The sequence below is a fragment of the Zosterops lateralis genome (assembly GCF_965231275.1).
Source record: "Zosterops lateralis genome assembly, chromosome: 3".
Lineage (NCBI taxonomy): Eukaryota > Metazoa > Chordata > Aves > Passeriformes > Zosteropidae > Zosterops > Zosterops lateralis.
Genome location: NC_139764.1, coordinates 37762602 through 37785714, shown reverse-complemented (window position 1 = coordinate 37785714; position 23113 = coordinate 37762602). Strand labels below are relative to the sequence as shown.

Here is a 23113-nt window from a genome sequence, read left to right as displayed (position 1 = left end):
GCTTGCCAGAGTGGAAATCATTTATTTTAAGGTTCTTTCACACAGGGAAGTCTGAAGACAAATCCAGAGCAGGTGAAAGTCCTACTTCATAAATATAATTTATTATTATCCTTGTGAGGTACATGACAACTAGTAAAACACAATTGCTTAATTCACCAAGATAAAATTTTGGAAGAGTTTTGACTGAGGAGGTAAATTCCCACTTCTCCACTGTAGTGCTGTAGGCCAAAAGTATTTGGTTGAGTGTGACCAGGGATAAATAGTTAATGTTGGATTTTGCCAAGGTTAGTGATGTGGCTGATGAGGTGAATTTGTTTCATATCTACCTGCTAACCCTAGTTCTTGCTTGAGAAACCCAAAGTTGTCTCTCACAGATGGCATTTATCTCTCTCCTTCCACAGCAAATTGAAAACTCACTGAAAAATTTGCATCCCAAATGTAACCATTCGCAACTACAGGCCTGAAGCTGCAAAAACTGTTGTTCTTGCTTCAAAGTCAATTATTTTAAGGCATTTCAGTTTCAAAAGTTGTATGTTATGCTGAGAGTTGGAACAATGTGAACCTCACATGATTGCAGAGCAAATCTCACTCCTGCCAACCAGGTTTTCAATATAATCCCATTTTTTTCTCAGTCCTCACAGGTCTCAAGTGCTGTCAGTGCTCCCCAGTTCTACATTTCACTGGTGAAGAGACAAAGCAGTGCTGTTTCCTGCATTTCTGTCCCTTTGCCTCTGCTTGGACTTGCCAACTGTGAAAAATGGCAATGCAGCTGCACCCATCCCCAGTGAGCCTGCGAGACTCAGATTGTTATAAACACAATCCTAGAATACCAGGTTGAAAGGGATTGCAAGGACCATCTAGTTCAACCTTTTTTGGTAAAAGCAAGGTCTAGACATGGGCTAGCACGCTGTCCAGCTGAACCTTAAAGGTGTCCAAAACTGGAGAATCCACCATTTCTCTGGGGAGATTATTCCAGTGGCTGCTGCCTCCTTGCAAAAAAATCTCTTGTGCCCAACCAGAATGTTCCCAGGAGTAACTTGTGCCCATCATTTCTTGAGATGGCCATCCTTTGAGACAGCACTATTGGTATGGTAGGTACCCACTGAGGTGATCTGGTCTGAGACTAGGACTCAGCTGGCCTGAGATTCTGGAAACTGTATCATGGGTTTGACTAAGTAAGAAGTTAAAGGTATTTTGTTTTGCTTTCATACTTTATTCTTAAGTACATTCAAGACTGTGAGACACCTGGACATTGTGATGATTCTGGAGTGCACTCAGCATTGTACTGCTGGAGCATTCTACAATCTCAAATGTGGCCATCCACAGCTTACACTCTACTGAGGTTCTCCTGTTAACTTCATTTCACTGACAAGAAACTGAGGGACAAAGATTCAGAACAAGAGCACCAAAGGTACTTGAGTGAAAGAGTAGCTTTCATCGTGGGCAGCTGGGGAATGCAGAAGGCAAAGTTGCAGCCATACATGATGTATGTGTGAAAACAGGGAGAAACATGCAGGAGAGAGATGGACCCAAGCAGCCAAGCTGGTTCCTGTGGGTGCAGTGGAAAGACGGGGATTTATCAACTAGTGCTTTCCCCTCTGCACTCAGGCAGGTGTATTGTCTCTGGGTACCAGGGGTTTTCTTTTTGGATGATGTTGTTGCTTGAAACTGACAGAAGAAGATAAGATAATGGTGCTTTCTTTTCTGGAAGATGTAAAAAATTCTTTTGATGAAAACCTTGGTGACCACCCTCTGTGTCTTGACACATCACTTAAGGTCATGGTGGTATTTTTGTGGATTTGGCTGCAGGGGTCTTGCCCAAAACTGCACAAATCATCAGTGATGAAAGAAACATGTGAAACCCAGGTGTCTGAAACATTAGACATGTGCCCTCAGTATCAAAATAGTTCTCTTCCATCTGCTTGGAGCCTCATGTATGTAAAACAGGCTTTCTACATAATGTCACACTTGAACATCCTGATCTAGACCTGAAGACTTGCTTGTTGTCTTTCTGTATTAAGAATAACCTGTGCCACCTCACCATCCTAATGAAGGGAGAATTTGTCTATGAAATGCAAGACAGCACAGAGGGGGCAGGGCAGAACCTCAGAGTAAAAGAACAAGAAATTCAAATAAGGCTAAAGAAGGGAAAAATTTCCAACAGAGAAATTAACAAGCTTGCTTAAGATAACAGGGAGATATGGTAAACCAGTTCTTCAAGGACCGAGACAATTTCAATTTTCTTCACTTAAAATTCCAGCCTACAGTCTCTGATGAACTTCTTGTCAACACAGTATGGGCTTGACAGTGCTGCTCTTGTTTATGGTTGTCTCCTCTTCTTGGCTCATATAAAGACCAAAGTAATTTTTAGTCATCTGTTCAGGACAGGGTAACTCTGACATTATTGTTATTCTTTATCTTCTTTCAGTCCCCATTGGTATACATTCCTATTTTCTCTCAGAAACAAAGCTGAAGATCTGCTTCATTCGTTGCCTTTCAGGGAAAGAATCAAAATTGTCTCATCACTACGGTCATATGGGAAAAGTCACACAAGGGCATGCAAGTAATGGCCTTGTGGCCCTCTCAGCAGTACTGGATCCACTCCTCATGAGAAATCATGAAAATGATCCAGAGATTTACTAGAGTAGTATGCATGTGAAGGTATCCAGATTGCACTCATGTTAAAAACAAGACATGGAATTTGCCACAGCAATTAACATGCAGTAACATTTCTGAACTGGTAGCAAGGTTTGAACTTTCAGTGGTTAGCAGATAGGCTAACAAATAAACTGTACTCCCTGCATCACAAATTTACAATGTTTTACTCAATATCTGAGGTCAAGACCTTAAAAAGGCTGTGCTCTATGAAAAAGCACATACATAGGAGTGATCTGCAGTTGTCTTTTCACTACCTCTGAACTGCACAAGGTAGTCTTAGTCTTGTGAAAACCACCTTGTCTGGAAATCATAATTGGAAAGGTGTAGACAGCTAACAAGATAAATACTATACTAACATTTCATTGTGGTTTTCTAATACACACAACACGGTGAGACTCTAAAACAGTGATCCTAGTATTTTTATCATATATTAGCACATTTCCTCTCTTGCTCACACAACCTGCCTTTTTACTGAAATAATTTCATTTTTTTAAAAAGGCCCTTTAAAACACTGCACTAAGAGGTACAGATTTGCACGTCTGTCATGATACTAAAAAGACTTGGATACAAAAGACGGGGCTTCATTTTCACACCAGTATGAAAACAAACCAGAATCAACACTGAACACTTGTTTGCTCAATGACTGACCTATGGCAAGAAGACCTGGGAACTTCCTACCTTCAGGCAGTGGAAGTACTATCTGCTTAATAAAGGCTTCTCAGTGAACTGAAAATCTATAGAATTCATTCTGAAAAGGTCCCACAAACAAAAATAATTTCTCTGCTTAGCCTCTTGTCTGTATAAGGTGCCTACAAATACATGAACTTTAGAGCAAACACCTTCATTCACTGATAAGTTGCTGAAATGATGCAGTCTTGAGGTGTGCCATTATTTGATGTTTTTCTTTCCTTGAACTTCACCTCTGAGTTTATCCAGTTTACTCTTCAAAGTAGTAATCTTATTTATTGCTGAAGATGAAAACACTTTGAAAATACTGTGACAGAAATTAAAAGGGACAAATATAAGCTATGTATTTTGTGGGGAAAAAAAAAAAAACAACAACCCACACCTTTTTTGGGAGTTACTGATTATCTGTAATTATTAATTTTTATAGTTCAACTCAACAGGAACTGGCTGTCAGTTGTCTGCTTCTAACTGTTTGAAAACTTCACAGGGTCACCAAGAAAAAAAGTAAGATAAAGTCTCCTTTTACTTTTGCTGGTAGACCTGAATGCCAACATGAAAGACAGTAATTTCTGACTCTGCACTTTCTAGTCTTTGCTATGAATGTCTCTCATTATTTTGACACTGATAATGGTTAAGTTTGTATCACCTCAAAGGAACTACAGTAACTGTAGTAATACAAGGAGGAGCCATCTAATAGTGTCAGGCCATCCCCCATAAACATACCAAAACACACAGACGGTGCTGGTAGAATGGTGATAGTCTGTTGATAAAAAAAAATAAAAATCTAGTCTTTAAACTCCACACCTAGCTTTAACTTGTAGACCTATAAATGCAATTCCTAACATGAATGTGGCCATAAACAGGAATTACTGACTTGGTGCAAGAGGTTAAGAAAGGTCAACACCAATTCTGCTCTCTAGGGATCTGGATGGATGAAGGAGGGTTTGCACAGTGCAGCCAGAGACAGCACAGAGAGGCTGTGCCCACACTGCAGGCCAGCACTGCAGGGTACAGGCAGCTGGCACACAGACTAACACAGCAAAGATGACAAGGGCTGCTTTACCTGCTCAAGTGGCACATGCCAACAGCACCCTGACATTCTGTGAACTTTTAAGACTACAGCTAGCTCAGACACAACTATATGCCACTACTTTGGTGAGACTTATCATGAAAGGTGTCTTCAAAGACTAATTATGCCAAATTTTTCATCCTTGCTGGGTGTGCAGAAGTGTACCTCAAAACTGGCATCTAGCCTTCCCTCCCCTACTCTATCAGACTTCTGAAGATGCCACACTTAACCTTATCTACTTCTCTTACTTCTGAAGCAAACTTTATTTTTTTTTTTTTTTAATTTAAGCAGTGTGAAGTAGAAGGAACCTTTAGCAAAGAATACCTTGGTAAAGAAACTGTCCTTAACTAAAACTAGGCATCATCACATCAATATTAAGGAAAATGTAGAACACCATAATCTAGTTCTTCTCCAAATTGTGTTTCTCGCTAGGTTCACAGTAGGTGGGTTGGCAGATACCTTCATTTTCTACAGTAATCAGAAGCAATGCCCCAAATCAGTGTTCCAATTGCAGTAAAGTAGCACTCCTCTTTCTTATTTGCTCTGAACAATTTTAACAGTTATGCCTACAAAAGTACAATATCATCAAAATCACACGGTTATTTCTGCAAAAATTATAGAACTGGTGCATCCACAAACCCATATGCAAAAAGTGTATTGCATGTTTATGATATATAATGTATACTTCCTTCATTTACAGTTACAAACAATAGCATATGCAACAAGAAACTGTTAAGCAAAATATACCCTGATAATAGGACAACCATGAAAGTTTAAGCCTCTTCAACAATTAACATCTTTCATAACACTGCTAGAAGCATTAATGAAAATTTAAGTGTGAAAAATGTATATTCTTTATTCTGTGGTTTAGATACAGAATAAAATTTAACTTTTCAGAAAATAAAACTATAGCTACAGCTTTGAGAGCTGTCAGTTTTCTTTTGAGGATAAAGTACATGCACTTTTTCCAGTTACTTTATTGCACATAATGTACAGTCATAAATGGTGATTATTTACATGTGTTTTGGCAACGTCCATGTTTGCTTTTCCCTTCAGAATACATTATTTTGCACAAACAAAACCTTAAATGTTTCACACAAACTGCCATAATACAAGTCAAAGCATATATGTATATATGTCGCTTTATTGTTGCTGTATTTTCAATTAATTCTACCAGGAGTTTCAGATCTGTTAATCTTTGCCTTGGGAAGCAGACTGCTCCCAGTTATCCTGCTGTCAAAGACGGACACCCAAACTGCAGGCACTGAGAAATGAGGAGTGCAGCCTGCTGTGCCTAAGCCCCAGCCCCGATGCACCACCTGCAATTAGTGCGCAGGCACAGAGAAGGAAGAGCACTGTACTTTCGTTAACCAGTTTGATTCAACATTGATTACCACATGTTAATGTTATGGGTCAAGTGTTATTTGGACACTATTCCATCAACAGTGTTTTAGAAATATATATATATATCAAACGTATTAAAACAAAACTGAAATTCCAGGAACAATTATGTACTTCCAGCCCTAGGAATGTGTTACTCTGATTCCATTCTGTAAAATGTGCTATTTCTGATAACTGGTACTTTTATCCAGACACAAAGAACTCAGTTTCATATACTTGTAAGTATGTTTCCCCCAAGTTAATTTCTTAATGGATGGTAACACACTTGAATGTTTCCCTGCATTTTCAGGGCAGAAAACCTTTTAGTGGTCCCCCTCATGGAGTACAATCTGGCAATAAACCTTTCGCTACATGTAGATTTTGGACACACTTTTAAAAGGTGTGTTCAAATAAGAGATCAGTATTGTCAGTACACTGAATATATACTCATTAAATATATCTGAAGGACATTCTTGAAGGCACTTTATAATATATACAAAAATATGCTTGGAGAAACCAAATTTGTTGTACTTTGGTACAACACTTAAGATGTGAATGGCATTGCTCAGATTCTACTTTGAAAGGCTAGATGATATTTTTGTTTATATTCTTACCTACCAAAAAAATAAATTTACCCTAAAATAAACCCCACTTTATTGAATCAAAAAGCAATCATCTAATTGCCTTGAACGTATGATCTTTCAAACGTTAAGACAATTTAACCTCAGAATAGTAAGAAAGAAAAAGAAGCTAAGTTCAGTGATCTAGCAATACTGAAGTCATCCCCAAACTGGGCTCTAAAAACAGTTTGTATCTTTCCTGTAAGCAGGCAAAGTATAAAAAGTTACATTTTCAGACAGGCACTCAGGTAAATTGTGAAATGCCTTTGGTGGACAACCATAATGAATATATTATTTTGATTTTAGAGTTTTCCTATGTTTTTCTGTCCTTCAGCTTTAAAGTACTACAAAATTTACAGCAACTTCGACTACTGCATATACTGAAGAATGAGATGAAAATGCACTGTGGACAAAGTATAACAGTAGTTAATATCTATTGATAAAAAATAAAAAATAATAAAAATATTACAGAAAAGCAGTAGTTCTGGAAATAGAAGTGTCCTTCTATATAAAACGTTGAAGTTTTGTTCCATCTGAATAGTTTCACCTATACTGGACAGAGTGCTTCACCAAACTATGTGTGCACCTCTGATAAAATTCTTTAAGAATATAAATTACTTGCTCTGTAATGACACTTGTTCCATTACCCAATCAAAAGGCCCTGGTATTATCTGTTGTAAATATCTAATATTCTTATCATCTACCTGTGGCTGAGTTTTAGGATAGAGACATGATCAGCTGAATTAAAAAAAGAAAATTCTGCACAAGTGAAACTATTCAAGATGAATTGGCATTTCAGCTCTACCTAAAATTTTTGTAAAACAAAGAACTACAAGCCATGAAAAAATTAACAAACGTCATCAAAACTAGACTATTTTTCTCTGTAAAATAAAGATGCATAAAATTGTAATTACTAGCAATATGGTGAGAACTCTATTTATAAAGTTTTATATTGTGTGTATTTCAAGATAAATAGTTTGAAACATCATAAATTAAAGGAGGAATTTGAACAGATTCAGATTCCTCATTTGAATTTTTACTATCTACATGAAAAAAATGGACTTTATCTACACTGAGGATCTCCCTCGACATTAGTGGTAATTACTGCCCACTCAAGGTTACAAATCTAGAAAGAACTACCTGGAAATTGTAAAGGAGCCTCAGACAGTGTAGTTCTAAGGAAGGGGAAACGTATATATAAAAGTATTTGCATAGATGTACATTCAAAACAGCATTTTCACCATTTCAATTCCCTGCATTCATGTCACTCCAGTCATCTACAGGGATAAAGATCACATAAAGGCAGCTCTGGAATTTGAAATGGATGTTGGTTGGTAATTTAGTGAAAGGTGTATTTTTGTACTTTCTACAGTCATTAGAAAAAGATCCAGTTTGACCTTTGGCTTACAGAAGTTGTACTCCCCTGAGCTAGGCAGCTGATAGACTATAGCAGAAGTACCAAAAAAACAAGTTACTTGAAATAGTATGGCATAAATAAGGCACTTTTGCCGAAGGAAACCCCCAGGTTTGGTGTTTCGATGTGCAGCAAGTCTATCCAGAAATATTTTGTGCTTAGAAACGTCACACGATGCAACAGTGAATCAGGTGTCAAAACCAACAAATCACAAATTACTGTGCGATTAACTGCAACCTCTGGATGGTTCAACAAAGAATCAAACTGGTTTCTGTACACCATCAGGATTTACCAATACACTGGCATCTTTTGCTCTTTTGCTGTGAGCCAACAGTAATTATTTTAGAGAAGGAAAAAGAAAGTGTGGAATTAGTAATGCAGATGCTGAAAGGCAAGTGGCAAGACTCTACAAGAAGAATGCCTCAAAAAATGCTACTTTGTTCCCATTTCTACTGGCACCTATTATTCCCCAAGGTAAAAGGCCAGAATGACCAAAGCCAACTTAATAGTAGTGTGCAGAATGTCAGCTGACAAACAACATAAAAACAAGTCACGTTGTGTTATCTGTGGTCACGTTCTTCAGGGTTAGTCCAGTAACTCAAGACTTTACATTCTTCCGTCTTTATTTGTTTATTTTAATTAAACATGTAATGGTTAATAAACAGACATAGTCCAGAGTTAGTAGGTTGGTATTATAACATTTATTAAAATAATGCTATGGGTTAATAGAAACAGCAAAGAACCAAAGAATTAAAATGCAAGCTATGTAAAAACCCAACTAAAACCCAAATATGTCTAATGTATTCATCCAGTAGCTAACTAAAAGCCCAAGAAAGACAACACTCCCAATATAATAAAGTACTGCAAAACAATTGGCAATTTTTCAGTTATCAAAATTGTGGGTTTTGCATTTTGTATCCTTTTTTCTCAATCAGGAAAAAAATTCTTTTGAATGTTATATAACATACATATAAAACAAGATAGAAAAATACATTATAAACTTGTAACAATGGCTGTAAATACATTATCTTACATGTTTCTCATAGGCAATAGGTTGGTTATGGTACATACATAGCATGAAACTACTAAGATAATAAAGAATAGACAAATACATGTCATCTGTACGGTTACATACAAGCGACACTCCCATCTACCCATTCTAAAAAAATTACATAATACTGTCAGAAAGAAGTCTTAAAACTACTTATTTTAATAAAGAAAAAGTCATTAAAGAATGATAATACTGAGAACCAAGGCATTCAGAGATTTCAAAAGTCATGCTTTTTTTTAAGTTGATCCAAAATTTTGTCAACTAAGTTTTCAGAAGTTTGTTCAGAGCAAACATTACTTTCACATGTCACACATCTATTCCATACACTTCCCATCCCCCCCAGTAAAAGACCTTTGATAAATGTCTAAAATGTCCAGGTTTTATCATAGTTGAGATGAAACTGGATCAAATACTGGTATTGTTTTAGCAAATCTCTCTTCAAATGTTCGAGTGTCGCAAGTTTATTCAACCAACCAACCAAAATAAAATCAAAATGGCACAGCATATACTGTAAATAAGATCAACACAACTGTATGTGTAACAGGAAGACAAAGCCGGTGGCACAATAAACAAAAATCTAGCTGAATACGGAAGGATGAATGTCTATTGCATAGTAAATAAACTGATAATTATTTCCAGGTGAGACAAGATGTTAGATGAGGTCACCATGCAGGTGCTTAAAAATGTAAGCCCTCTTAGCTTACTTTTGACCTTTCATTTGGAAGCTGTGAAGATTTGCAAGAGGAGAATAAGTTGACAAGAGGGGAATAAAATTATCACCTGATATTTGCCAAGTTTAGTACTGAGCCCCACAAAGTAATACTTAATGTTTTCAGGATTAAATACTGTGCGTTCAACAGCTTCAGCTCTTGCAATTGCCCAGCTATTTGAACCTCATGTGGAAACGAGGGTTAAAAATAAGGTCTAGCTGGACTTCAAATGGCTGAAGTCCCTCTCGTGCTTATCTTTTGAAGAAAAGCCAATGGGCCAGATCTAACAATAGTCCAAGATGAGCTGAAAAATAACTAACTTCCATGCTGTTCGCCACTGCAGGAGCTGTATGTGGAAACTGGGGATGTGCTCAGTTACTGACTGAAAACTGGCTAAGCACTTTCAGTTTCATTATCTGCAGAACATCCATTTTCTGGGTGATGCCAAAGCCTACTACAGTTGATGTAGTATTTATTTCAACCAAAATCAGGAAAACTCCTCTCCATCCCTGAACAAAAATGACGTAACTTCCAGCTCTACAAACATTTGTCAGCTAATAATCTCCTTTAGCATGAGACAGTCTGTATCACAGAACCCTTTGGTTTACGTTGCACAAGTACGGCATTTGCTATGACTTAAAAAGTAGAGTGGTTGAAATAATAATGGGCTGGTTTGATGAAAACTTAGCAAATACTTCACTTAATGAGATTTTGGCAAAGTCACATCACATTAGTATGGCAAAAATCAGGTAATTAATATGGTCAACTCATCATTTGTCTTCCCTCACAGCTTCTTTCACATACTGGGCGACTGAGTGGCATGCAGTAACTTGTCTGAGGGAGAAGCTGATTATACGAGACATCTGACTAAATGACCATGAAGAAAATAAGGCACTTCCTTTTCTTTAGACTTATTCCAATACTTAAAAAATAAAAAAGAAAGACTAAAAGGCTCTTTTGGTCTTTTGTTTCTTGACAACCACCAGAAAAAATCATTTAATGAAATAAAGGGTTTCTTTGTTCTTTTTTTCTTTTTTTATAACACTTGAAAGTATAAAATGCTACATTTCCAAAAATATATTTTTTTTCTGCACCAGCACCCTTGTATAGTAAAAGTATCTACTTTTTTGTTCATTTTGTTTCAATGCACTACACTTTATCTACAATTTCATTACATGTATACAGCAAATAGGCAAGCATGGCTTTTACATCCTTAATGAAATTTTTCTATACAGGGAGGTTTAAAAAAAATATTTGAACAGTTTGCCCAGTAATGTGACACATAATGCATGTACCTTGTTCTCATGTAATCTTCCAAGGAGATTAAAATATGGTTAAAACAATTTAAACTTGGATTTCACTTTAATAGTGTTGCTGTTTTGTTCTTTGCATTAATGTAGTTCTGAAAAGTCATTGTAATCTGCATTTCATGGCACACTTTCCTTTAAAACGTCCAATTTGGCAGGCAATAGAAAAAAGGCTGCAACATCTGCCCTTTAAGGGCACTGGTAGTGACTAAACAGCATATCAAATTTTGAATACTTTTTGGAATCCCTTCCCCAATGACATCCCTGACCAAAGGTTCATGCATGATGCATCATCACACAGTACATTCAGAGAGAGCTTTGACTTTTTTTTCTTTTTTTTTTTTTTTTTTTTTCTGAGAAGAAAAATATTCCTAGAAGTCTCTCACAGTAACTGCCTCTGTCATCGGGTAGTTAAGGGACATCTGTCTCCATCTCGTGCGAGGCCTCCTTACCGTTCGCTTGGGGCGGGACACTAGAGGATGATCAGTGCGGAGGGATGAGTTGGACCTTATTGCTTTACTACTATTCAGTGCAGGTTCTAGAACCACTTTCACCCAAACAGGAGAACAACAAAAAGCGGAGTTGGAGGACAACAATTTCTTTTTGTCTGTTTTGTTAGATGGTAAGACGAACGGACAAGTGCCCCAGCTCGCTGCACTGAAGACAGGCAAGCAAAGGCGTTTACCAGTTAACTGATCAGCAGGCAGGCATGGTCAGGTCATCATTGGGTGAAGAGTTCAGAGGTCAGAAGGTCATAGGTTAGTTGCCGGTGGCGGCTGGGTGGTTAGAAACAAAAAAAAAAAACCAAAAACAAAAAAACAAAACAACAAAACAAAATAAAAAAAAATAAAAAAAAAAAAAAAAAAGAAAGAAAAGATAGAGAAGAGATTAGTTCCAGCTAGTGACGGCTTAATGACAACATGAAAACTAATCACAACTAATAAAAAAAACAAGCATGTTTAATTCTGACATACTGATCGACACCATCTACAGAATGCAATAAAATCATGACAGCCCTCCATCATGATTTGGACACGTGAAGGAGAAGCCCACTCCCACAAAACTGGTTAACAGGAGAAATAGAGATAAAATATGACTAACGACTAATGGTTAGTAGCAGTCGATGAAGGAAATTGGAAAACAAAAAACGATGAACAGTTTCTGAACTGGGTAGAAGATTCCTGGAACAACAGTCAGTGCACAGCATCAGTATCTGACTGCTATTAAGCATTAGTACCTCCCCAGGTGCAAGCATTAAAGCAACTATTAATGATGGATGTGATTATTAATAACTGATTGTTAAAAGAATGGAGTCATCTAAGGAATTCTGGACTTAGAGAGACAATTTGGTTCAACAAACTATGGGCCAAACAAAGGGTTTTTGTTCAATAAATTTTTTATTGCCTTTCATTTATTCTATTTACAAACAACATGGAATTTCTTGGCCTCATGATACAAAGCAGTACTAAACTGAAGTCTAGCAACGTAGGCATCATCGTGGAAACCAGGAAAACGCTCAGCCTGCTACTATAGCCAGCATTTTCCCGTTCAAAATACTATTTTACACATATAGGACACTTATAAAATGCACTTGCATGTAAACACTGTAAAAGTCCTGCCATTTTAAAGTCTATACTTAAAAAGTACATGAAAAAATAGAGAAAATATCTAATTGATACTAATAAGGCATTTTAAAACTACAAACAGCTCTCTTTATTCATTTTCAAAGCTAATACTCTGCAAATACAATAAAATCTGACATTTCATATACATTCCTGCTTTATATTTTTATATTTTAAAAGAAGCCACCTGTAAATACTATTTTCTTTTGCAAAAAAAAAGGAAAAAAGAAAATAACAACAAAACAAAAAATAAAACCCAAAACCACAAACAAATTACAGTAAAACATAAAAAAGTTCTCAAGTGGAAAGTTATCATTCCCAATGTTCTTGAGCTATTCCTTCTTTAATCATTCTCTCGCATTCTCCTTCACCAAACTTGGTCCACTTAACAGTAGTATGATTTTTTTTTAAGACTCATTCAACAGCTTAATTAGAGCTAATAAATTCTGAGGTTGATAAAAGTTTCTGTACTGTTGCCATTTTGACTAAGGCAGAGGAGATGAAAGTGAGAAAGGTATTCAGTGCAAAGTCAGATTTGTGCCATTACATAAAATGAAGTCCAGTAGGTGTAATATTCACAGATGCCATCGATTTAACAATCTTGTGGGTTCATTTACTTTCACATAATAAAAGTGGCCTATCATTTAGGATACAGTTCATAACACTACAAAAAATTACTACTGTAACATAAATGAGACCAAACGCTCCCTGAATTTTTTTTTCAGAATCATGGTTAAGTGGGATTTGCTTAAATTATAACAGCTGTTTCAAAAAGAAGAAAAAATAAAAATAAATATTTTACGTGGCACAATCTTACCACTTTACAGGTATACTAGAAACAGACTCTTAAAGCATTGTGATACTCATTACAATTTTGATTAAAAGGTATTAAATTTTATATATAAATTATGTGAAAATTGGCTTGGATAAAACATTTGAGAAAATTCTCAGCATTAATATTTCTTGTGGAGTTTAAAATCAAAGCAAGCTACCTTTAAAAAATACCAGTACACCTGTGATACATCCTCTGCCAAGTCTCTGGCCTTCTACAGTACACACAGGTTTGTCAACTGTGCAACACCATTTACAGTTTATTACAATTAAATCAGTCAGTCTCTCTGTTATATGAATCAAATTCAATTTTGCATTATTTATAAACTCGGGGTTTATTCTGAGTTAAAATGAGCTATATTTTCCAACCCTTCACCAATTCTACATGCTTAGTTATAAAACATTTACACATTTGGGGATTCTTGCTTTAAATGCAGTGCTTATCTCTGGAAAAAAAACCCCAAACCCCCCAAAAAACCCAAAACTATGTGAAGAATAAAAACTACTTAAAAAGTGAATGCAGTAGTACTACAAAGTCATCTGAGAGTCAATTTAGAATTTTTTTTTTAAAAAAACAAACCACCGACTTTAGACCCAATGAATGCAAAGATAGACTTAGTGACACTTAACTATGTAAAAAAAAATTCTGCATTGAAAAAAAAAGTATTTCGGTTTGCTGACATTGCTTTTTGTGGCCATAGCTATGGAAGTATCCAGGTGACAGGACAACCAAATAGATGAGTATGGCAAATACTGATAGTATTTTAATTCTACAATATAATTTTAGTATATTAAAGTAAATTTTTATTGCTGAACAAAGTTGTCTCCAACACCTTCTCTGTGAAACTTTTAGACATGTGCAGTGATAACCTAGGATTTAAAATTCAAAATACAATGAAGTTCAGTTGTAAAACTGACTTTGTGTAAAATTCTTAACACACACTGAGATTATTTAGATAAGACTTCAAAATAATATTCTCCTGAAATATTGGCGTGGCTTTCCTAAGAGAGAGGTATGCATGATTTATTCCACAGGAAAAAGATGTGTATTTGCTTATCTACTTAAGATAGTGGGTTTCCAATATTGCTAGAGATGAATGCTGTCCCATCAGAAAATGGCTGTATCTTAAAAGAAGGTGAAATTATACCAATAATTAATTTAAATTACTTTTAAGTGACCCAGATGAAACATCTAGGCCATTCAAAATATTTAAAATCTATGTTGAGCAAACATTACAATGATAAAATTCAAAATGGAATTTTCTCCATGAAAACACCCCTATCCTCACTTTATCAGCATATTTACTAGTTGTCTCAGGTAAAGATCTAATTACACAAAAAGGTAGCCACATCTGTCACCTGAAGCTATCACTGCTTCATGAAGGAACATTAGCAAAAACCTGATTGTTGCAACATCAGGTCAAATTTTCAAAGACAACCAAATCCTTATCACCAATTTCTCTTGACTGAGGTTAAAAAAAATAAAATAAAAAAAGAAAATATTATATCTATTTCCTTCTTTACTTCTTTTTGTACACATGGGCTATGACCTTTAATTGATTATATCCTGCGGCTCCATTAAAGAGTTCTCAAGAAATGAGAACAAGCCAATGGGCTGCAAATAGTGTGCAGTGATATAAAACAATCTTACAGAAAACTAAAGTAGTGTCCTGTATCAGCTTTACAGTTTCTTTAAAGCCTAAGATCCTATCAAAGATAAAAATGTTACCTAAATATACCAAATATCCAGAAGGGCCCCTTTTACTGTATTGACCAAAATCTCTATTCTGTCCTCTAGTTAATTTACGGAAGGTTGTGAGAAGTGTAGTCAATGTTAGGAGATGTCAGATCTGTCACTGGAATTTGGCTTTTGAATATTACAATATGATGGAAACCTGCACAACACTGATTTGGATGAGAGCAGAATAATAATACTTGGCACACAATGCTTTGCATCCCCAAAGCCCTGTACAAAACAAGAACCCCCACAACACCCCTGTGAGGTAGGGAAGTATTATTATCCTTATTTGACCAATGGGAAACCATACACAGAGAGATTAAATGACTTGCTGAAAACCACAGTGAGTCAGCAGCAGGGATGGGATAAGAATTCATCCCTCACACTGCTTCCCAGCCAATGTCAATAAACCGAAAATATCAGTTTTCTCAATAAGCTTAAACACTTCATTCAGGGGTCCAAAGGCATGACACTTGAGGAACAGGAGAAAAATGAAGATTTACTTTCCATTCAAGGGTTAAAGAGAGATGCCCAAATATTGGATGTCATCTCACCAACAGGTCTTCAAAAGTTGTTTCTCCTTCAGGTTACACATTTTAGCAGCAAAAGGCAAATACCGAGAAAAAGATTTTGGGAAAAAACCCCAAAACCAAACAAAAACCAAAACAACCAAAACACCCTCCCTTCCCCTACCCATACTAATTCAAACTCAAACAACTTTTGAAGTTATCTTCACAGCCTTTACCTTTCTGAATTCAGTTAGGTATCTGAGAACATGCATCCTCCTCATAATATACAGTACAGTGGCTCAAAGGTTTATTGGGAAAAAAGGAATCTAAATCTTCAGATTTCTCCAAGCACAGACAGGAGGCATTTATTCCTTTACTTCTTTCTCATTAATCAACCATCCATTCATTTTATTTTGCAACACCAATCTGATATTTCCACACCAATTAAAAGAACAAACCGGGGAGGAAAGAGGGGAACACGATCAAATTAATTATTGCAGCACTGATTTCATAGCGTTTCCTGATGCAGATAGATGTTTCATTTTTAAAACTGAATCAGTTATAGAATTTCGGTTAAATATATCAAAATATATAAATTTAATTGAGCTGGGAAAGCCAAGTTTAGTAAATTTTTTTTTTAAAACTGCAAGCATTCCCAAAGCTTTGAAATATTAACTGTCCAGGGTTTTTGAGAAAAATCATGAATGGGTCAGGACAGGGTATTTGGTTAACCAGCTGTGGTGTTGCAAATCTCATGTACACTCAAAGCACTTCTTACAAACAAGAACTGCAGAACTAAACTAACCTCGGTCTGCGGTCACAATCCTTTGGTAAGGATGGACACGCATATCGTGCCTTCGAACTTTAGTAGCCACCGCACCTAGTTAAATTGCAATTACCAAGACAAAAGTTAGAAAACATTCACAGAAAACATTAACAGCAGGTTTATCAAAATGGATTTAAATGATCATTAACTACAAAAGTTCATTTTTAAGAAAAGCAACAAGTTAAGGCACAGTAGTTTGAAATCTTAATCTTAAAAAGAAGTTTATCTGTGCAGATTAATATTGCATTTATTTTAAACATCCTGGCCTTAACCTGTTTAATCCATTCATTTACAATCCCAAAATTACAGTATTTCATGAAATCTATTAGACCCAAGCACATTTAAGCTTTACTAGTCACATATTCACTGAAGTGCCTTTCTTGCAGCAGGACTATTTTAAATAATGCCATCTTTAATACTGACAATTATTTGCTAACCTTAGATCACTTCCAGTTCTACTACAAAAAAAAGTTTTTAAAGCAATTCTTCAAGCCTACAGATTGTGATTTTAAACTTTAAGTCACTAAGTATGAACTGCAATGAATTAGGTGATTAGTAAAGCAAACACTATATAGAACACTTAGCAGTCAGTATACTACTATACACTCATAAATTACAGCTACTCTGTAATAATAGGACCTAATCCAAATTAATAGCACTATTTTATTTTAAATCTATGTGCAAAAAAGTGCAAGTAAGTCACTGACTGCTAGGCCAAGCTTTTTTCAAGGCTGCTGAAAACTAAGCATTTGTTAAAATTCAGATCTGATGAAGGATCAGTTAAGACCGTTCTTGAATTCTTAGCCTTTCGTTGGGAAAGCCATACCTGAAGATAAAAGGAAGGGAATTGAAAGTTAGTCACCAACTAAAATTTGATCTCAACACCAACATCCCCAAAAATACTGACAGGGATGCATTTCTCTGCCATTCTTAACAGGATTAAAATATCTTAAAGGTCCACCACAAAAATGGACAAAATACTATTAATGAGAACGAGCATATAACAAAATAAAACTCAATGAAAACCAAATTTAATGCAATTAACTCTATACAATTGCTCAGATAATAGAGCAGATTAAGAGTTTTTGATTCTATCTAGGCAGCTGAAGTGGGAGTGTGGGGTTTTTTTAACCCACCTTGTTTTCCTACTTTAAATAACAATTTATGACGAGGTCTGTTTTGGGCAATACACCCCACACAGTTGAGCCCAAGAGCATGCAACAGTTTTGGATGCTATTTTAGAAGTAATTTTAATTTTTCCCTCCCATCTCTTTATAGAAAATCCTGTGAGAAATCGAAGTTCTCTGCATTGTAATAAACTTTGCTGTGGAATGCTGAATTTCTTTACTTGCTATTAACTGAATTCAGGAGAGGGGCTTGTCACTAACCACTGTAGCTGTTGCTACTTTGATGAACTCTAACTGTGACTTTGCCCCAGGACGTACCACAACTGGACTCACAGACTGGGGGTAGAGGAGCAAAGGAGAATGTTTACACATTTGTGGGAAATTAAAAAACGATAATGTTATCATATGCTCGCAGAATTTTGGCTATGTGTTAACTGACAACAACCATAAGCAGCTAACAGACGTTACTGCATGCTTTTGTCCTACTAGAATTTTTGTTATTGATTCACTATTCCTGCAAGACAGTAGTCTGAAACACATTTTCTTTTTTACTGTACATAATGTGGAAACACGCACACATACAGATAACTCACTAAGTATTTGTCACGTGAAACACTGATTTTTTGCAATACTTTCAACAAAATATTGACTTTGAACCTCATTGTCCTGTGTTCATTAGAGATGTTTAGAATTTGTGTAAATCAATAACTGCCGCTGAACAAACTAAGATCAAAGTCCTATAAAATCAACATTATGCAGCACCAGAGGTCATATGCAATTCAGAACGAACTGAAGAGAAAAGATTATTTAGATTCTGTAGAAGGTAGGGAAGGAAGAAACTATTGGAACTGCTAGTTCCATATTGGCCAGTTAACTGGATTGTCACGGCTCCTTTATCATTCTTGCCTGCACACACCAAGTCAGTGGCCTGAAATATTAGGAATGATGGACATTTCAATGCAACATATATAAGAGAAGCCATCAGTAAAGTTGCTAATTTTATCGTCCTCTGGTCAGAACTTGGTTTGCTTTATATTCATTCACCAAAAAAAAAAATCCACTCACAATATAATTTAGAGCTTTCTGATACTAAGATTTATCAGTTGTGTACTAAATAAACAAAAACTCCAACTGCACACAGACTTTTCTACTCCCTCCAGTTTTGCTGCTAATACAATATAGCAAAATAAGAAATCCCCTCTTCCAAAAATTGCTGGATGTTAATTTATGTTAAAGAGAACACGAACTAATCTGTTATTCATGGGAGCTCAGATGGCATGTAATAGACATCAACTTGCATTGAGCTTTTTTCTCCATTGCCTATGTATCTACCATCTAATACCATACAAACATGGAAACTTTATTTTTGGTAAATTTATTAATATATACTAAGCACACGCATTCAAGCATGCCAAATGTGTTTAAAATGCTTAAGAGCTGCACCATTTGAGCAGCTCTCCTAGGCAGTTCTGATATACCTGAAATAAGTTTGTTACTTTGGATGTTTTTTCTTTGAGCTTCCACCTTGCAAACACAACAGAAGCATCGGTAACATTCTCCATTCACCCACGTACTAAGGTCTTACCTAATACACCACTAGGTTCAATAGGGTACTCAAGGATTGATGTAGCTGGTGCCAGCGTGTAGGGGTACTCATATGGTGTGTAAATTAAACCGGCCTCGGGTCCGGGTGGAACTATTGCAGCGGTGGGATGAGGAGTTCCGTTTGGCATGACGGCGGTTTGTATTTGTCTGATCAAAGGCATTATGGTAGGGCCAGCTGGCGTAGGAGTACGCAGGGCAGCTGGTGGGAGGACAGGCGCAGGCCCAGTAATGATCCTTGGAGCCTGGGCTGTTGCTGCAAGAGAAAAGGCAAGGGCTGCTACAGTAAGCAAAGAAATTCAGAGGAAAGTATGGAGATAGCAGTACAAAACGTGGAAAGAATGGGAAAAAAGGGGAAAAGTAGGAAAGAAGAAAAATAAAAGGAAATCATTAGTACATGCGCTGATCACACAGTGCCAAAGCACACCATTCAAATGCAAACAGCTTTCCATTTTCCAGTGTGATTAAGTATGAACATGCAAAATAAAAAAGCCATTGTAAAACAGTGAGGTAGATTTCTCAAACAGGTTACACAGCACAAAAGCTCCATTTAGACCACATTTCTTCATTTATGCTATCAAGACTGCATGAGACTGAGATGCATGCAGGAAATACAAGGAAAATACTGTCACAATCAAAAAAGAGTACAAAATTTAGTGCATCTATAGAGTCCACAGACACTCAGTTATGCAGAGCTGCTGTTTGAGTCTAGAGTTTTTAGCTGTCTTAAATTGTATTTAAACATATAAACAATTCCCATTTCCAGGACCAGTGAAGTTGAAGATGATCCAGAAACATGAATTGGGCCTGTCCTACCCTAACATGAATAAAGTAGGCTCAAATCTTATTTCCATATAAAATTTCACCTAATAACATACTTCCTTTGTATTTCAAGTTCACCATGGCCCTTGCTTAAGTTGAAGAAAATAGGTTATTTTTCTGTTTTGGTTTGTTTGTGGTGGTTTTGTTTGTTTTCTGAAGTGGTGCTAGCACATTTCATTAAGTGTTATTTGAAGCCTGCTGGCACACGAGATGAACACCAACTTAAGCACTGGCACATCTGCTGGTAACAGTCAATCTTAAAGGGTTATAATTTATGTATTTCTATGCACTACTGTTGATCTACATTGATTTAATTTACTTACAGGTGGCCTGAAAAGAGAAATGTGGTGAAGGTTTTTATTTGAGACTGGTGCATTTTTAAAATTATTTTTATTTTTAAAATAGAAATGCTCAGATAATTTAAAAATGGCGCTCAAGTATTTTTACTTCCTTTCCTAAACAGGAATAAACCAGTACAGCTTCTACATATTCACCTTTTCAGTAAAATCAAAACACAAAGACTGAAATTGTCTTATCAAATAATGAGTATTAGTGTGGCAATCTCTAGTCAAAAAATAGATAAAAAATTCCATCTTCCCACTTACACTGATAAAATAGACCAATGGGAACAGATCAGACAAAGAAATTGCTCGGATTAATAAAAAAAATTTCTGTGCAGAGGTCTGCATCAATTTAAGCTATTCTGAAAGCTATTTTACTCATAAATTTGCAATAATTAAGAGACTACCATACATTTAAAACTGATCTAGCTTTAAATGTCATAGTGTTCATTAGAGCTGAAAGATTTACCATTACCATTGTAGTGGTAAAAGCCCTTGCTTATGTCTCTTTTCAAATCAGAATAATTACACTGGTGTAAGCACTCTCAAATTGACCTAACTGCATTCCAACCTTTAAACATATTCAACATTGAAATCGGGACTGTGTGGAGAAACAAATTTGCAAATATCAGTAGGTCCTTAGTGAAAAGACTGATTTAACTGTGCTTACATTTGACATCTGTATCACAGCTACAGCAAAAATGTACTTTTAAACAGCGTCAGCAACTATATTTTCATAAGAAATTAGATTTTCAACTGAAGAAAATAATTGGAATCACACATAATAGGTATATGCTTTCATTAGTAGGTGCATATAATTAATTTTCAAGTGTAAACTTGTGCATACATGCGTTTGCAAAAGCATTTTCACACAAATGTAATGGAAGTAATCGTAAAAACGGCTCATTACATCACTGATCCGTGTGAACTCAGCTGTGAAATCAGTTGATGAATTGTTGGTAAAACATAACATTGGGGGTACACATGCAAGCAAGATGAAAGGAAGGAATATAATACAGAAAAATATATTCACAGTATCCTGAACATCTGTAACATTTTAAAATTAAATCTCTAAAAATAAAAATGCAAAGGAGGCTACTGTCCTTTATATGCCTTAAGGGAAAAAGGACTGTAAAATAGGAAAATCTGGCTTAAGGATTGAGGCTTTTCATACTATTTATTTGTAAATATTTCAACCCATACACACTGTTAAAAAAATAACGGGGACAAGAAACAAGCTAAAAAACCCCCTCAAACTGACATAACTTAGCCCCCAAAAATCTTTTGGCAACAGCTACCTACAGTCTCCATTCTCCAATATAAGTTGCCACTGAACATTTTCCAAAGGTAGCTTTAAGATTGAAAACCTGGGAACACTTCTATAGCATTGACCCCTGAGCTCATGACATGCTTACGTGATTTGATGTTGGCATCTCTGTAGGTGCCATTCAGAATTGCAAGCTCCATCAGCTGCATCTTTTTAAGGCTGTCTTCTCCTTCTGCCTGCATATGAAAAAATGGGAAGAAAGTCAGGATTATGAACTCACTGGTGCACAAGATCTAAGTGACCTAGAATAAAATTGTTCAAGTTCTAACCAAGCAAAATACCTGCTTAACATTAGACGCAAAAGCAACAAGCTTTGTCAACTTTTCCATAAAATTAAGTGGTAGTTGCCAGTTGAATACCATTAAGTCTTGTTGACAAATATCTTAAAAGAGTTTTGGAAAAGGTTCATAACATAACTTATAAAAATTAAGGATTAAATGTAAGTTGCATTTGGTAGAAATAATTTAAGGAATTTTTTTTCTCAAATACATTGTCATGTACTCCTAAAGGTATCTTAAAAAAACCTGCATTATTGGGCCAGAGGAAAAATAGACACCACAAATTTTAAGCACTGCAATTTATTGTAATTTGCTCCACTATAGTCGATACTGACTACTGGGGGGGTGGGGCAAACAAAAAAATAAACAACAATCTTTGAGTAGCTTTCCTGACAGGATATTGACAACTGCCCTGAGGCTGAATTCCTAATTCTGGCATGTATAGATGTATTCCAGTGAGGATATAACTACTATTTACACACCATAAATTACTCTTGGTTTTGCTTCAATAAAAACTACTTCCCTGAACTACTCCATTGCTATCATGCAGGTTGCATAAATATTAAGTAGTGTTCAGCAGAAAAATACTCACTTTTTCATTTAATAATGAAAACATTTCTAACAGTATAATTCCATTTTTAAGATCAGAGATTTTGTGATCTGTTTTTCCAAAAATACTACCACTTGTTTAGTCTACATGCTATGGAGCAGAAAACATGATTATGATATAGAAAACCCAAGAGGGATGGTCAATGTCTACTTTAATGTTAGGTTACCATCTTGCCTCCAGTATGGAATGTCACTGCTGAAATTCCTAACTCAGATGCATAGAAGGGTAGCTTTCCTGTGAGCTTCACGCTTCCTTTGCTAAACTGGATTTCTTACCTTTTTACTCATCTAATCACACAATATTTGCCAGGTATTTGGAACAGTATTTTCCAAGTTAAAGACCTTGTTATACACACTTTACTCCCAAACCATGGACTAGTAATTTACTAAAGTCCAAGACAAAAACAGTTTTCAAATTTTATCTAAGCAAATACAGTACTTATTGCAAGGTATGCTCAAGGGCCACAACCCCTTGCAAAGGGAACTTTTAGGAGCTGATTTTTATCAACAACTCAAAATCAACATGGTAAGATGAGTCAACACTGAATTCCTTCCAAATGTCAGAAACTGAAAGTCCCAACTGCA

General features: G+C 35.9%; 1 protein-coding gene across 9 annotated transcripts in view; it reads right to left on the bottom strand.

Moving 5' to 3' along the window:
• Window positions 1-11107: 11107 nt before the first annotated feature.
• The window catches only part of QKI (QKI, KH domain containing RNA binding), a gene marked incomplete at its 5' end in the record, with an annotated part of 142902 nt that continues 130896 nt past the window's right edge, over window positions 11108-23113 (bottom strand). For 2 of the 9 annotated variants that reach the window (XM_083856561.1, XM_083856564.1), the window contains 4 exons: window positions 11108-11672; window positions 16402-16476; window positions 19135-19431; window positions 21730-21817. In XM_083856561.1, coding sequence (XP_083712687.1) covers window positions 11656-11672; window positions 16402-16476; window positions 19135-19431; window positions 21730-21817 — 477 coding nt within the window. In that variant the 3' untranslated portion in view covers window positions 11108-11655. The other 7 variants (XM_083856563.1, XM_083856566.1, XM_083856565.1 and 4 more) reach the window with 5 other exon arrangements.